The sequence below is a fragment of the Sycon ciliatum genome, chromosome 4 (genome assembly GCF_964019385.1).
Source record: "Sycon ciliatum chromosome 4, ocSycCili1.1, whole genome shotgun sequence".
NCBI classification, from domain to species: domain Eukaryota; kingdom Metazoa; phylum Porifera; class Calcarea; order Leucosolenida; family Sycettidae; genus Sycon; species Sycon ciliatum.
This window is the reverse complement of record NC_088646.1, coordinates 13,221,606-13,236,495: the sequence shown is the minus strand read 5'-3', so window position 1 is coordinate 13,236,495 and position 14,890 is coordinate 13,221,606. Positions and strand designations below refer to the sequence as shown.

The 14,890-nt window shown below is 46.0% G+C and overlaps 1 protein-coding gene across 2 annotated transcripts in view; it reads right to left on the bottom strand.

Moving 5' to 3' along the window:
• LOC135814574 (huntingtin-like) overlaps positions 1–14,890 on the bottom strand; it is a 57,238-nt gene that overhangs the window by 29,923 nt on the left and 12,425 nt on the right. For both annotated transcript variants that reach the window (XM_065327708.1, XM_065327709.1), the window contains exons 13-35: positions 14,290–14,327; positions 13,984–14,041; positions 13,266–13,366; positions 12,648–12,724; positions 12,125–12,339; positions 10,836–11,375; positions 10,321–10,476; positions 9,740–9,945; positions 9,221–9,293; positions 8,701–9,006; positions 7,940–8,047; positions 7,580–7,657; positions 6,819–7,045; positions 5,952–6,009; positions 5,141–5,302; positions 4,602–4,660; positions 4,267–4,415; positions 3,721–3,860; positions 3,421–3,534; positions 2,929–3,048; positions 2,363–2,551; positions 1,886–2,039; positions 538–866 (exon numbers count right to left, since the gene is read on the bottom strand). In XM_065327708.1, the coding sequence (XP_065183780.1) occupies positions 538–866; positions 1,886–2,039; positions 2,363–2,551; positions 2,929–3,048; positions 3,421–3,534; positions 3,721–3,860; positions 4,267–4,415; positions 4,602–4,660; positions 5,141–5,302; positions 5,952–6,009; positions 6,819–7,045; positions 7,580–7,657; positions 7,940–8,047; positions 8,701–9,006; positions 9,221–9,293; positions 9,740–9,945; positions 10,321–10,476; positions 10,836–11,375; positions 12,125–12,339; positions 12,648–12,724; positions 13,266–13,366; positions 13,984–14,041; positions 14,290–14,327 (3,657 nt within the window). The remainder of the gene's footprint in view (positions 1–537; positions 867–1,885; positions 2,040–2,362; positions 2,552–2,928; positions 3,049–3,420; positions 3,535–3,720; positions 3,861–4,266; positions 4,416–4,601; positions 4,661–5,140; positions 5,303–5,951; positions 6,010–6,818; positions 7,046–7,579; positions 7,658–7,939; positions 8,048–8,700; positions 9,007–9,220; positions 9,294–9,739; positions 9,946–10,320; positions 10,477–10,835; positions 11,376–12,124; positions 12,340–12,647; positions 12,725–13,265; positions 13,367–13,983; positions 14,042–14,289; positions 14,328–14,890) is intronic.

The following is a 14,890-nucleotide window of genomic DNA, read 5'->3' as shown; positions in this document are numbered from 1 at the left end:
ACACGCACACACGCACGCATGCACGCACGCACAAACACAACACCAACACCAAGCACAAAAGTCAATGGTTAGAAAAAGACCAAACCTAACTTTGCAAAGTGTGTACATGATTCTGCCACTGTCCACCGTGAAACCATGAATGCTATCAATATTTCATGCAAACTCTTACAATGCTCTATGAAACCTATTTCAAGAAAATCCCTCAAGTAAGAGTATGTATGCATCCTTGGATCCAAACTTGGCACCACCATGTCTTAGCGGGCTTGCATAATGGGTAACAGATGCCGTCAACACAGAAATCATGTAAAACGCCGGTCATTACCAAGTAATAACCAATGAACACTTGGCAATACAAGCACAATCATCAACTACACACACACACACACACACACACACACACACACACACACACACACACACACACACACACACACATACAGGCACATGCACGCAACCACACATGCACACTAACATACACGCAGCATACGCAACACTAGGCAGGCAAACACACAAACCACCAGCTAATGTTCAACTCACAACAAAGTGAGAGAAAAGAGCAGCAGCACCAGCTTGAAGGATTCGATGCGACCGGCTACAGGACAGGTTGGCTACTGCAGTTGAAGACTGATGCTCTTGTTCATTGTCTGAACTTAGTGCCTCCCCATCTTGTCGGTAGCCCGGCTCAAGTAGCTGATGCCAGTAGTTCCAGCGATCAAACCGACTGTAGAGTAGAACGTGTGACCAGGAGAGCAGCAGTACTGGTTGAAAGTGCGCTAGTTGCAGTGCCACGGCATTGATCTGCGGAAGGAAGTCATTCTCAGCTTCTGCTACCGCCTGTGACGCTTGTGCCAACTTAGGAAAGCCACCTACAAAATGGAGAGAAGAAAAAGGAAAGGCACAAGCTACATTACACTCTTCACAAGCAATAGTTCCGGTACAAACCACCAGCCATTTTTAAACTACTGCACAATCTGCCACACCCCGCTCCCATCATCCTCGTCATTAGGCGTCATATTTGCCACTAGGATATAATCGGAGTTGGAAGCGGTCCAGTCTGACAGAAGGAGAATGTTTGATAGGCCTGATGTCAAAGCGGCTGTGTAAAAATACTAATGTAGTAGTATTAGTATGACATCGTGAGGAAAGAGGAAATCCGCTACTACTCCGAGCTTGACGCTCATCGTCACAATCATCAAACAACCGATGGGTGAAAACGGTTAACCCCCCCCCCCCCCCCAAAGAAAGAGGCAAGGAACCGGACGTGACAGAAAGTGAATTAGCACAAACTACTGAAGTACAAGATAGAACACACCCGACAACTGTGCATGGCCAGGAGTCATAAAGGAGCAATTAGGAGTCAGGACGCTATGTTCGCTATTTGGCACGGCACAGGACATAGCACGTTGGATCGGTCTTTCCGAGGCGACGATAAATCGGATGAAAGCAATCTGGTTCTGCAGCAACATCTCCAAACCAATACCACGGTGAGAGTTTGCAAAGCGTATGTGCTTCCACTCCTCACATAGAACATTGGTTGCACAGGTACATGTATATCACAGCCATTGGAAGGCTCCTAGGACACAATGCAATTCACTCAATACCAGTCATAAGAGCAGCAGCACCAGCAGCACCAGCAGCACCAGCAGCAGTAACAGCAGCAGAAGCACCAGCAGCAGTAACAGCAGCAGAAGCAGCACCAGCAGCAGCACCAGCAGCAGTAACAGCAGCAGAAGCAGCACCAGCAGCAGCACCAGCAGCAGTAACAGCAGCAGAAGCAGCAACAAAGGTAGCTGCAGCAATACCAGCAACAGCAGCTGCAACAGCCATAGCAGTAACAGAGACATCAGCAGCAGTAAAATACCACTACTAGTTGATGAGCACTTACTGTGCAATAGTGTCTGCCATACGAGCATCAACTGTCCAGTGAGTTGACACACAAACTCCACATGGCCGCTGCCCACAGTGAGTACATGATCACCAGCAACCAGGATGTGATGGAATGCACGACACATGACCGATGCCAAGAAACAGATCAAGAACTGCACACAACACACGCAAGGTACGCAAGTCACATGTGAATACACGTTAGCACATAGCATTACCAGAGTAAGCCTCTAGTCACATCAACAGTTCAGTAGCTGTGGAACAATAAGACACCAAGTACAATCCAACTCGGGGGCTTTGTGCCGCACTAGTATTAATGTACATTTCTACTTTTCCCTTTTCAACTCCCTCAACTAATGTCAGTAATGAGTACATTTCTACAATAGTTATTACAGCCGTAGCAAGTGAAATCCAACAGTTGTCATAAGGGCCCCACCATGCAGCATCTCAACTTGATATTGAATGGGTATGTACTCACTTTGGCGGGCTGACTGCTATCAACACTGGCTGGCGCTTGAACTGAGCTTGGTAGAGACCAGAATGGACTGGGCAGAGAACTCATGGATTGGATTGTGCTAAACATCTGCTCTTCACTTGAGAAAGTCATCAGCACTCGAAAAAGAACAAACACAGTGCCCAACCACCTGTGAAATGTTACCGGGCTAGCCTGCAAAAAGAAACAAAGGACATTGATGCATGTAGAAAATAATTAGCCAAACGACTTCCCATTGAAAGACGGCAATTTTACAATAGATACCGGTCACTAGGAAAACCACAAAGACAACAACAGCAGTACGGACAAGGTGATAACGCTATGAGAAGGCTTAAAAAAAAATTTAAGTTCAAAACACAATACAAGTAGTTCTTTGTATTCATATCAAAATATGAATATACACTAACACAAATGCAAGGTATATGTACCTGCATGACAGTACACTCTCATCCATACATGCGAGCATACAATTGCATACCCCCCCCCCCCCCACACACACACATACATGTACCTCTGTACAGTGTCATACGCCCATGCACACACGCACATACCTCTATTTTGACCGGAGCCACAAGCAGTCGAATAGCACTGGTGATATCTATAGAGTCTGGTGTGACGGCTGAGTAGGTACGTCGAAGGAGCACCACAGCTTCCATGTTGTCAATGTTCACCTGAAATGAGTACATATAAGCAGCAGGCGTAAGCACGGGTTGCTATTGTGTCAATGTTTTCAGTTATACGGTCGATCATCTACTCAGGCAATTAAGTGAAAAACAGGTCTGATTATTCTCATCACTGGTACTTCATTGGTTGAAACATACAATGTTGTGATCAGGACGTTCCATCCAAAGCCTCTGGCAGATTTGTCATCTAACGCATGCGAGCACTATATGTGAACCTGCAAGAACTACACGAAATGTGACTGAACATTTACAGGAGAAGAACAGAGAGAAGACCTACACATGCCAGTAGCACAAAGCCACAACCAGCTCAATATACAGATTACAACAGTGCTTGAGAAATGATCCATCATGACCACTGACCTGCTGTTTGGAGAGGCGAGAAGTCAGCATAGCCTGAACCATCTGCGACCTGTTCTGCCACTTGATTGGTCGCGAGTGAGAATGGCGTAACGCCAACGTCAACAACTTCAAGCCCTGCCACACCGCACATATAACAAAGCTGAGACCTGTTAAAATTCAGTCGAGCAAGTCTGTAATCTAGTAAACACTCAAAGCATAGATACACATGCAGCACATATACACTGGATGACTTATACACATACACATGCACATGCACTATAGGTATATGACAACAGACACAGCTTTTTAAAACAAGCTAACCTCACACCGCTGGATCAAGCGCAGCAACATAGCCAGGACAGCATCACGCTGAGTATCCATCTCTTGATCATATACTTCATCAGTTCCAGCATACTGAAGTACAAATAGGTCATTGACAATAGCCTCCAAGGCAGGAATAGCTACAGCATGAACACAGAAAACAAACAACCAACAGCCACAACAACAACAGCGGTGGCGGCAGTGGCAGCAGCAGCAGTGGCAGCAGCAGCAGTGGCAGCAGCAGCAACAAATGAAGAGAGAAAATCACTGAAAGCGTTGTATAACTATGTAACACACTAACATTACAGCACACGCCAACATTACGTGACTTTCACATACAGTCCAGAATAGCTGGCAATCACGGTGTGGTCTGAGCCATTCTGCAGCAATGCATCTACACTTGCCGGAACTGTGCCAGTGTAAAACGTATGGATGTGCACACCAAACACCAATAGTCAGATAACGTTAAGTCAAATTGTACCTAAAAAGGCGTTTCACTCTCATCACCAAGTGGTGTGCAAGTATAACACAAACTGCACAGCTTACCGTGCGAAACAGCCATTTCTCCACTGGCCATGATACCGTCACAAAGCTGAATGATCTGAGGAACTTGAACAATGGCCTTGACGTTGTGACGTTCATAAGAGAGCAGGATGAGAAACTGGAACATGGACGGAATGATCTCACCCGCATCTCTGCAACACACAGTGCAGTGCAGTTGCAAATGAAGAAGATATAACACATGAAAAACAGAACAGGAACACAGCCAAAGATGCAATAAAGATACAGAATTACAAATGCTAGAATGAACATACATGTGCATATCTGGTTGAGACAGATTATCAAAACGCTGAAATTGGCACAACTACCGGATCACTGACCTTACAAAGTGGCCTTGCTCAATATAGCTCAACTGTCTCATCAAGGACTTCACAAATTTCTGTGAAAAGAAATAGCATGTAAATCCAGAAAAGTAATTTAGCCAACACAGGCAAAGTAACTCTGTAAAGATTAACAGTTTTCACAAGCCCCCACCCTCTCCAAAAAAAATATCCAAGAAATGACTGACACTGGCTAATATTAAATATTATTCTGGCACACCATCAATTGCAGCACCAGCCCTCCAGCATTTGTAACCACAGTACATTGTAGCATCACTACTATCAGCAGTGATAACAACAGTCACAGCACTGGAAACAGCACCAACAACAACATCAGCAGCAGCAGCAGCAGCAGCAGCAGCAGCAGCAGCAAGGATACCACCAGCAGCATGAGCAGCATCACTAACACTGCCACTGCCTACACCAGCAGCACCGCTAGCAGTACACCAGCAGCACCGCTAGCAGTACAACAGCAGCACCGACAACAACAGTATAGCAATATCGGCTATACGAGCATCATTGTAGGTAGCAAAACATACCTGGTCAGCATCCAACATAGCATAATTGACGCGCAGGTTGACAAGTCTCATGAGCAAGCAGAGTATCTGATGCTGGACACTAGTGGAGTGTGTGGTGATGTAGACATGCAGTGCACGCACTACCAGTGGCTCAAAATGATTGATACAGGAACCTATGTGAGTCTTTTAATAAGACAGAATGGGAATAAACAACACAGGACAATGTAACAGCTGATAAATTGGACAAGACACCTGCAGAAGCGGGGTGCTCAATATATACTTTCTTTGAACTAACGATATCACAGCCGTGGAGCTACATGATTGTACTCCAATCATGTGCTTCAGAAGTATACAGTGACCGTGGTGCAGTAGACTGTACATGTATACGTAGACACGTACACAGTATCCTCCCCGGTAGCATGTACAGCTGAATGTAATATACATTATACACATACACTGTACATGTATATTCGTTCCTTTCCTACGCCTAGCAACATCACGCCAGTAGTAGTCACATAGGTTACGCACCAGACAACCAAAGCTCTTCGCTGTCATTACTACAAGTGTTTGTGTTCAAGTTCACCCGGGAAACCGGAATATTGGGATAGGCGAACACATGTAAGACTGGGGTCCACGGGTGGGGGGTCTTCACACTGATTTTCCACCGGTTGCTGAGCAATCCCGGCAAAAGAGGATCGGATCAGTAAGGTTTGACTGTACATGTAGGTGCACTTCCAGTTGAGTCACTGTTGCTGGGTCAATAGCAAATTAGCAATACATGCATTTGGCCACGAGTACAACAAACTATTTCAAAAGAAAATGCACACCTTACCATATTGCACTTAGGTGTGGATGGGAAGCGTCGGCGAAGATGCCGCTTCTCATACTCACTACAGGAACACAGAACACACAACAACTTGTCATACTCACTACATTACAACATAGGAACACAGAACACAACAACTTCTCACACTCACTACATAGGAACACAAACACACACACAACCACGCTCATACTCACTACATGGGAACACAAACACACAACAACAAAATTGACAGAAGAACTCAGGCGCATGAGCTAGACGTACGCACACGCAAAGACCCACATGCACACATGCATACACAGATATTCATGAATGGAAGCAAAATACCTAAAAGAAGACTTGCAAAACACAACCGCTGCATATGGTTTACGTGGAAAAGGAATAAGGGATACCGTTCGCGCACATTCGCAACTTCCATGAAAATCACTACCATCGAATTGACACAATAGAGCGGTTCTGCAAAACGAAAATACGTACAAACTTTCGCTCTATATCATGAAGTGAGAAACTTCGCACGAACTTTCGCAACTTTGGACGCGAAACTTGCAGGGAACGCGAAATGAACTTTCGTGGGAAGTTTCGTGAGATGGGGTCATGGCGTACGTGCACTTGGCGAGTGCAAACTACGAAAATGTGCAGAACACAAAGTTCGTGCGAAAATTCATACACATTTTCGCAAGGCCTGTCGCGAAACTTCGTTTGAATTTTCGTTTTGCAGAACCTCTCCATTCACAACCCACAATAAAAGAAAGAATAGAACAGGAGGAATAGAACAGGAGATGTAAGATAGATCACAGCACCCAGCAATACCACTACATGCAGCTCCTTAGCGGTGTATCAGCGGACTTACAATACTCGCGTAAGGATCGCACTTACATTTCCTCTGGACTCAACTCCTTCTGTGCTTTCATGCTGCCCTCCAGTCGTTCTCTCAACTGAGCCACTGTGGCACGGGTGGACATGGCTGCAGATACAACTGACTTACGAGGTAGTTCCACACAAGATGAGAACAGAGACGCTGCATACGTAGGTAGTCCAATGGGAGCAAACGCCGGTGCAGGCGGATTGTAGCTACAGTTGGATTCAAACACCACTCGGAATAGCTGTAGATACACACATATACGCACATGCACACACACACACACACACACATACGCGCGCGCGCACACACACACACACGCACACACACACACACACACACACGCACACACACACACACACACACACGCACACACACACACACACACACACACACACACACACACAACACACAACACACAACACACAACACACAAACACAATTTAAATTTATCCCTCTGCAAAAGAGAAAGCATGTTGTACTCCACAAGCGAGGCACTGTACAATACAGCAGATTGTTGCAGTTGTCGAGGAAAGACATGTCTTCCTGCACTGTAGACAGAAGAGTTTAGGCTGCCTGGCATTAGTAAAAGAAAGGTCCGAACTTCTGGATAGTTCATGTCAGACATACAAGCCTAGCAATGTGTGAGAATATGTACAAAGCTGATCATGAAAATCCCTGACCACTCAGGTACTGTGCCTGGACCAAAAAACTACAGGGTGTCATGTACTTCGAAGTACATAGGATATTTCCGGAAATGCATGGCATGTCAACTTACCTGTTGGAGACAAACAAGAGTGGATGAGGCATTGAGCTGCATGGTCACTGTTAGAAACCCAATGATCTCCTCGCAATGCTAAAGAACACACATAGACACACGTACACATACGTACACACACGCACACACACACAGACAGACAGACAGACAAACACACACCAACACACAAACACACAGACACTGAACTTTGCTGTGCGGTGCTCAATACCAGAAAATTGACACATGGGTCTCTCACAAAAAGGAGACAAATATTCAAAAGGAGTTTTGGACAGCTGACCAAATTGGTAATTGAACCACGCAACAGCTTACACCAAGGCAAACAGAAGCAAAGAAGATAAACACATACATATGCATGCCTACCTTGACAACATCTGAGCTGCTTGCAATCTCTAGCAGCAAGGACAGCACATTCAGTGTTGCTTGGAGAAATCCGCCAAACTTGTCACCAGCATTCGTATCGACAGTTGACTGCACAACGCGGTATGAACAGCAAGAGCAAAGAGAACACACACACACACACGCACGCACGCACGCACGCACGCACGCACGCACGCACGCACGCACGCACACACACACACACACACACGTGCACATGCACCCATACACCTTGAGTCAACAAAGAGGACCTGGATCATATTTTTAGGAGTACGTGGTGCACAACAACATCTGGCAGACTCAACAATACAAACAAACAAACTCTACAGATCCTGACACATCACTTTTTACTGCCCCTTGCCATCAATAATGACGTGAACAACGAATTAAACTTGCCGACACTGTCTCAGTTACACACTCTGGTGTATGCACACGTCCCCACAATGTATGCTTAGAGTGTTGTTTTCTCTCTCAATGAAAATCCTGTATATTTAGGTGTGCGACTGAATTTATGTCACAAAAACATGCATAATGTGTACATGTGTATACTTCCAAAGATTCTCATCAACCAGGTGATCATAAATGTGGGAAATACAATCATTTCAGCCCTAGAGATATTGGTCTGGGCACACTTCTGTCGCAAGGTGTCCAGATCTGGGGAGTCCTATACCTAGACAGTTTTCCTTATTTCAAAATAGATGCATGAGCCAGTACCGTGCACGCGAGGAAAACACAAAAGCGCTCACCTTGAAGTTCCGGTACGCACCACTGCACACTTCAAACAGCTTTCGATAATGCGTCAAGTGATAGAAGCTACCAAGAGTGGACTTGGGGTTGGTTTCGGCAGCTGCGGCCTCCTTTGCACTTTGCTCCTTGGTATTCGGAGAGTTACCGGTCGGCTTGGAACTGGGCTTGGCTGAATCTGGAGTCATCTTGCCACCAGGTGCCTGCAGTGCACTGGTTGAAGATGGCTTCTTGCTGGGGCTAACTGAACCCACAGGTCCTTGAGACGATTCCACTTTTTCAGGCTGTGTGCCAGCCTGTTCTTGAGCCTAATGTAAAATACACAAGTTTAAACCATAGCAATAAGCAGATGAAAGCACTACAAGTCATCATATCAACTGAGAAAGAGAGAGAGAGAGAGAGAGAGCGGGGGGGGGGGCACAGCAACACAATGCATATCAGTGTTCACAGTGCTAGTATGAGCTCCACTAGCAGGAGAGCAGGCTGCTAGATTACTAAGAAGAAGCAAATAACACCACTGACCTTAGATGTTTCTCGGGAGAAGAGTGGCGGCAACTCCTTACCATCAATAACATGACATTGAATGTTCAATAGCCTACAACAAATGCACACATAAACACATGGGATTAGTATACAGTATACTCATCATACATGTACAAGACACAGTCTTAGTCTCAGTCTCGGATATCTACACATGCAACTACAGCCTAGTACAGGTGAAGATCATCATGGATATGCACAGCAGTTAAGACCACCATCACCACAACAAAAAGAGTCATGCACACTACCACCGCCACTGCCGCCATCACCACTAATACCACCACCACCCAAGCCACAATGAGGGTGCACTGCAAGCTAGTACATCACACTACTATCAGCTCTAATCGCCTGCATACAGGTAATGCTTGCATGGCTCGGTATTTTATGAGCACTACTTCACAGAGAGTAATGCTGGCAACAGGACTGGTATAGGCCGCACAGCACACAACATGAACGCATTACAACACACAGTGTTCCTGGCACATGTGCAGATTAACCTACCGCACAAGGTGCTTTAGCATTCTCTGCGCTATGGGTACAAGAGCACGTTGTTTAAATGACGGCCAGGGGACAGCACTGGCATCATCCTTGCCAGCTTTGCTTGGTGCACCACTGTTCAACTGTTGATTCAACAGGTGTGTGGGAGTATTGGACAAGGTATGGCACACCTGACCATACAGCATACGTCCACAAACTTCCAGTGCATTCTGCAGATAACAGGAGGCAATACACACAAGTAACACAACACATAGCTGACTAGAGCGTGTTGTGTCGGTGTGGCACAATGACAATAGACTGGGTGCACAATGAACACATAATTATGTAAGAGCCTAGGATGGAGTGGGTGCTTGCACTGGTTTTTAAATCAGTAAAGCATGCATTTCATCCAGCAGTACAAGGGTGTCCTCATCCAGCAGTACAAGGGTGTCCTCATCCAGCAGCACAAGGGTGTCCTCATCCAGCAGCACAAGGGTGTCCGGAAGACATCACCATGGCATCGTGCACATGGTCTATAGTCTCTCTCTCTCTCTCTATACAGACACACAGAAGACACACAGAAGACACACAAAACCAAGCCCTACCTGATGTGCCTGTACGTCATGTGCCAATGCCGTACTTGTCATCATTGCAACAAGTAAAGGCAAAGAACCAGGCTGACACACGATGCGCTTGTTCTCCTCACGTTGCTCTGCTTGCACTACTGCGGCCTGACTGACCTCGGGCAGTTTACTCGTTGACTGAGAAGCAGCCAAGACAAAGAGAACATGAGAAGGAAACAAGAAAAAGAGAGCAGGAGAAGAAACAAGATTCACTAGGTGGCACAAAAGATTGAAACAACACAACACGTTCCTTGCATTCAAGTAAAGAATCAAAGTCCATATGTCTCAACTAGGGATCAAAGGGATAAAAAAAAGTATTCTGCCACAACATACATGTACATGACAACCCACGATTCCCACTGAACGGATTTCCTCCATACAAGGACAAGTGAACGGCTTGCACTATGATTTCAGCGCAGGTGTATAGGCGGGATCAGCACTACTGCAGGTGAGATAAACGAGGTGTATTCGCCCGACACTACCAAACCAAGGCTTACCTCCTTGCGAGCAGCAGAAGGGTTAGAGACAAGCACTGCTGTTGCATTCTCCTTGCTGGCGCTGGTTGTCGATGTGGCTTTACTTCTGCTGACAAAGCTGAACAAACCAGTTTTAGGTTTCTCAGCCGGCACAGAACCGGAAGATGCATTGCTTTGCTGAGCAGTGGATGGAGTGGACTTGTTGAAGAATCGCCGCACCTTACCAGGCGACTCCTGTCCTTCTGCAGAATCTGAACCGGCCTTGACGGTCAAGGTATCTTGTTTTGACTTGGCTGATGCTGTGCTATCCGTGTTGTTACCACGACTGGTGTCAGCACTAGTAGAGAGGGTAGTAGAGGAAGATGCTGGTTGAGACTTGTTAGATACACTAGTCTGCGATGCTCCTCCTGACGCTGATTTCGCTGAGGAAGGTGCCAATGAAGTGGTCAAGGCTGAGGAGGATGAGCCGGCTTTGGAGCATGACACATTGCACCATGCTGATGAGTGTTGGTGAACTGGGTAGGAATCAGAGAGTTCCTTCAGGGCACCGCACACACCAATCTGGACACACGCGTATAGGAGAGCAACAGTGACATGATCAGACAGACTACAAGTGTACTCGAAGTACAATATAGCAAGTCACAGCTATTTGTTATCAAATGTGGACAAGTAAGAAATAACCTGTCAACAAACACAGACACAAACACAGACACACATGACAGGCTCCGACACAGACGCAGGCACAGACACAGGCACAGACACACGCACAGGCACAGAAAAAGCACAGACACAGGCGCAGACACGGGCACACACGCACAGACAAAAACACAGGCGCAGACACAGACATACGTGTACATCATGCACTGCGTGCAGTAGATAACGTTACCACTCCCAGGGGCGTCGGACATGGTACGGTCACTACGGTATTGACCGTACCACTATTTGCCCCAAGTACCCTGTGAATCAATAAAATGCACTGATTTGGGCTCTAAATTTCCAAAATGTTCGGCTCAGCAACCCCTCCCCCACGAGTAACTTGTACTTCAGATGGCTGACCGTACCATCCTAACTTACCTTCCGACGCCCCTGATTCCGCAATGACCACTTCCAAATACCAGCACCAGCACCACAAAAAGCTACTAGCGCATGCACCATTATCCACACACTGAGCAACCAGCTCAAATCCAGAAATACGCACAACATGCACTTGAGGAGACGGGGGATGCACACAGATTCGCTCCCAAGCCTCGAATCTCACTCGTAATCAAAGTCCAGAAAGCAGAGAAATAATAGTAACTGAATGCGCCTACCTGCAAGGTAACTGATGTAGCAGACAGTATCATCTGATTCAAAGCCACCAAGACCCGTGACAAGTTAGCCTCCAGTGCAGCCAGTAGTGTTGGAGGGTGTTGACTGCTACTACCACCAATATCCTGCTCCGCTTTGGTCTTGGACGATAGCAAGACTACCAGTGAGGAATCAAAAGTAGGCTGCCTTAAGGATAAACGCGTCAAGAAAAGATGCTCTGATAACAAAGCGAAAAAGGCACAAACGGCAACACAAAATCCACCATTCAATTTATTGCATGTAAACATGCTAACCATAACCTGCATGTAAACTATTCACCAGTAATTTTCAAATCCTACATGCTATTCCTAAGGCTAACGTAACAGGGATCTTTCAATTGAAAGAAAACAATGACGGAAGCATGAATGAAACAAAGAGGATATAACCCCACGACGAAATCTGGTCAGCGCTGTTTACACATTTTCGCCCAACTGTCAAATTTTGCAACCTCTCTGCTACGTAAGTGAATTCAATAGGAACACTGACCTGCTTGTTGACAAGCCATGGTAGTCAGGATGCCTTGTTTACCATAGTCCTCAACATAATACAGCCTGGATACAAGTCTGGGGCAACACAACGCAACACCATCATAAACACACACACACACACACACAGCACACAGCCCACAGCACAAAGCACAGCAAGAGACACTCAGACTCAGCCAGCTCTCACAGTGAGTGGCGACTCACCATAGCTGAATACAATGTACTCAGCTGTGGTGAGTCGTCACGTCATAGCTTTCATTCACCTACCGTGTGTCATACAATAAGTGAATAAAAACCAGGACATGGTACAACTAGAAGGGTAAGAGTGTCAGGATTGTATTGTCACTGCTACTGCAAGCATTACTGAAAGTATACATGGCAGGTCTGTACTCGATAGGTATATCACGGAAAGGCACAGCAAAAGAAAATTCCACTTGGCAAAAAAAGAAGAGATCATTGTAACTTCCCTGCACTAGGACCCATGTTGACCTGCCTGTCATCAACGCCACTCTGTTAACACCACATGGCCGAGTGAGTTCAGAGTAAATCAACACAGCTGCTATACACCAATAACATAGACCAACACTTCCCATACGCCCACCCGCCCACCCACACATACTTCACTAGTGTCTGTGCAGCACAGCTCTGTACTCGGCTATCACTGTCTCCAAGTAGAGGTAGAACAACGGCATGCAATACCTGCTGCTGAATACTATTGGCCTGTATGGGGAAACACATACACACATGCACGCGCGCACGCACACACACACACACACACACACACACACACACACACACACACAAACACAAGAAAAAAAGACAGGCATCATTTATGCAGTGTGCCTATCTGACAACAAATACCAGTAGCTATTATCACCAAAAAAGAGGGATCACCAGAACAGAATGGTACATGGTACATGAAGTTCTCTGGCTACACACGGAGATGAACACAATGATGGCTCAGAACAAAGCATTCCAAGTGCGTGTGATCAGTATTGACAAGAGTAGATAAACAAGAGTGTGCAACTCCGGATCTCTCCTGCACAATCTGCAGATCCTGTACTCGTCACCTTTTTTCAGAGAAACGCGGATTTTGTCGCAGAGCAGTGTGAGAGCACGTGCTGGGCACCGACCTTGTAGTGCAAAGCCCAGCCAAGTGCACGAGGGAAAACTCTCCAAAAGGCTCGCAGCGCGTGCGTCGTCGAAAAGATTACGTCAACAAAAAATTCCGCCGTGGGCCAACCCATCCGCGAGTTGCACACTCTTGTTTATCTACTCTTGGTATTGACCATAGGATCAAGGGGTTTCATAATGGAGTAAACATGTAGTGTACTTACAGCAAGTCGAACCGATGTTGGCTGCTGGCGTCTCATTGACTCCAGGAAGTGTAATAACCTAGAAAGCACAGAGAAAGAGCGGGTACAAGGATCTTATGGTTCATCCAATTCTCGTCAAGAATACACTGCCGAAGAGAAATGAGAGAACAAGACCAGACGGGAGTGAACTGATCAAGTCAGAAGTTATAAGAACAACGACTTGCAATCTAGTGCATCACACCACAAGCTGAGCATGATGAATAAATTCAAGAAGCAGGGTTTACAATCACAAGAATGCCTGATCATGCAAGTAATACTAAGTCTTACTGATAGTCTAGTGAGCCCATAATCTCCAGCAGCTCAGCCTGAAAACATGAAAAGAAAATACATGTACTGAAGTGAGTGGACAGACTTGAAGAATCACTGAACTTGGGCAAGACGAAACTCCCTTGAAACAAACCAGCAGCGCCCATGATGATGACCAAAACAAATAATACATGGACATATAAATATGCAGACAATACCGGTAAACAGATTTCACCAGACACATACACACACACACACACACACATATATACACACACACCACAGAGAGAGACACACACACGGATACACACACACACACACCCACACACACACACACACACACACACACACACACACACACACACACACAAACACACACACACACACACGCACACACACACACACACACACACACACATCCACACACACACACACACCTACGTGGGTACTGCAGAAAAGTAGGGGTGAAACGGTTCCATGTTTTTCATGTTCGGGTACCCGAATGCCAGCATTGTTTCCCACGGTTCGGGTATCGGTTCCATGCACTCTTTTCTCCAGACCGACAAAATGCGTTCGCGACATTTTTTTTTAGAAAAAAACATTTTTACGAGCAAGAATGAGA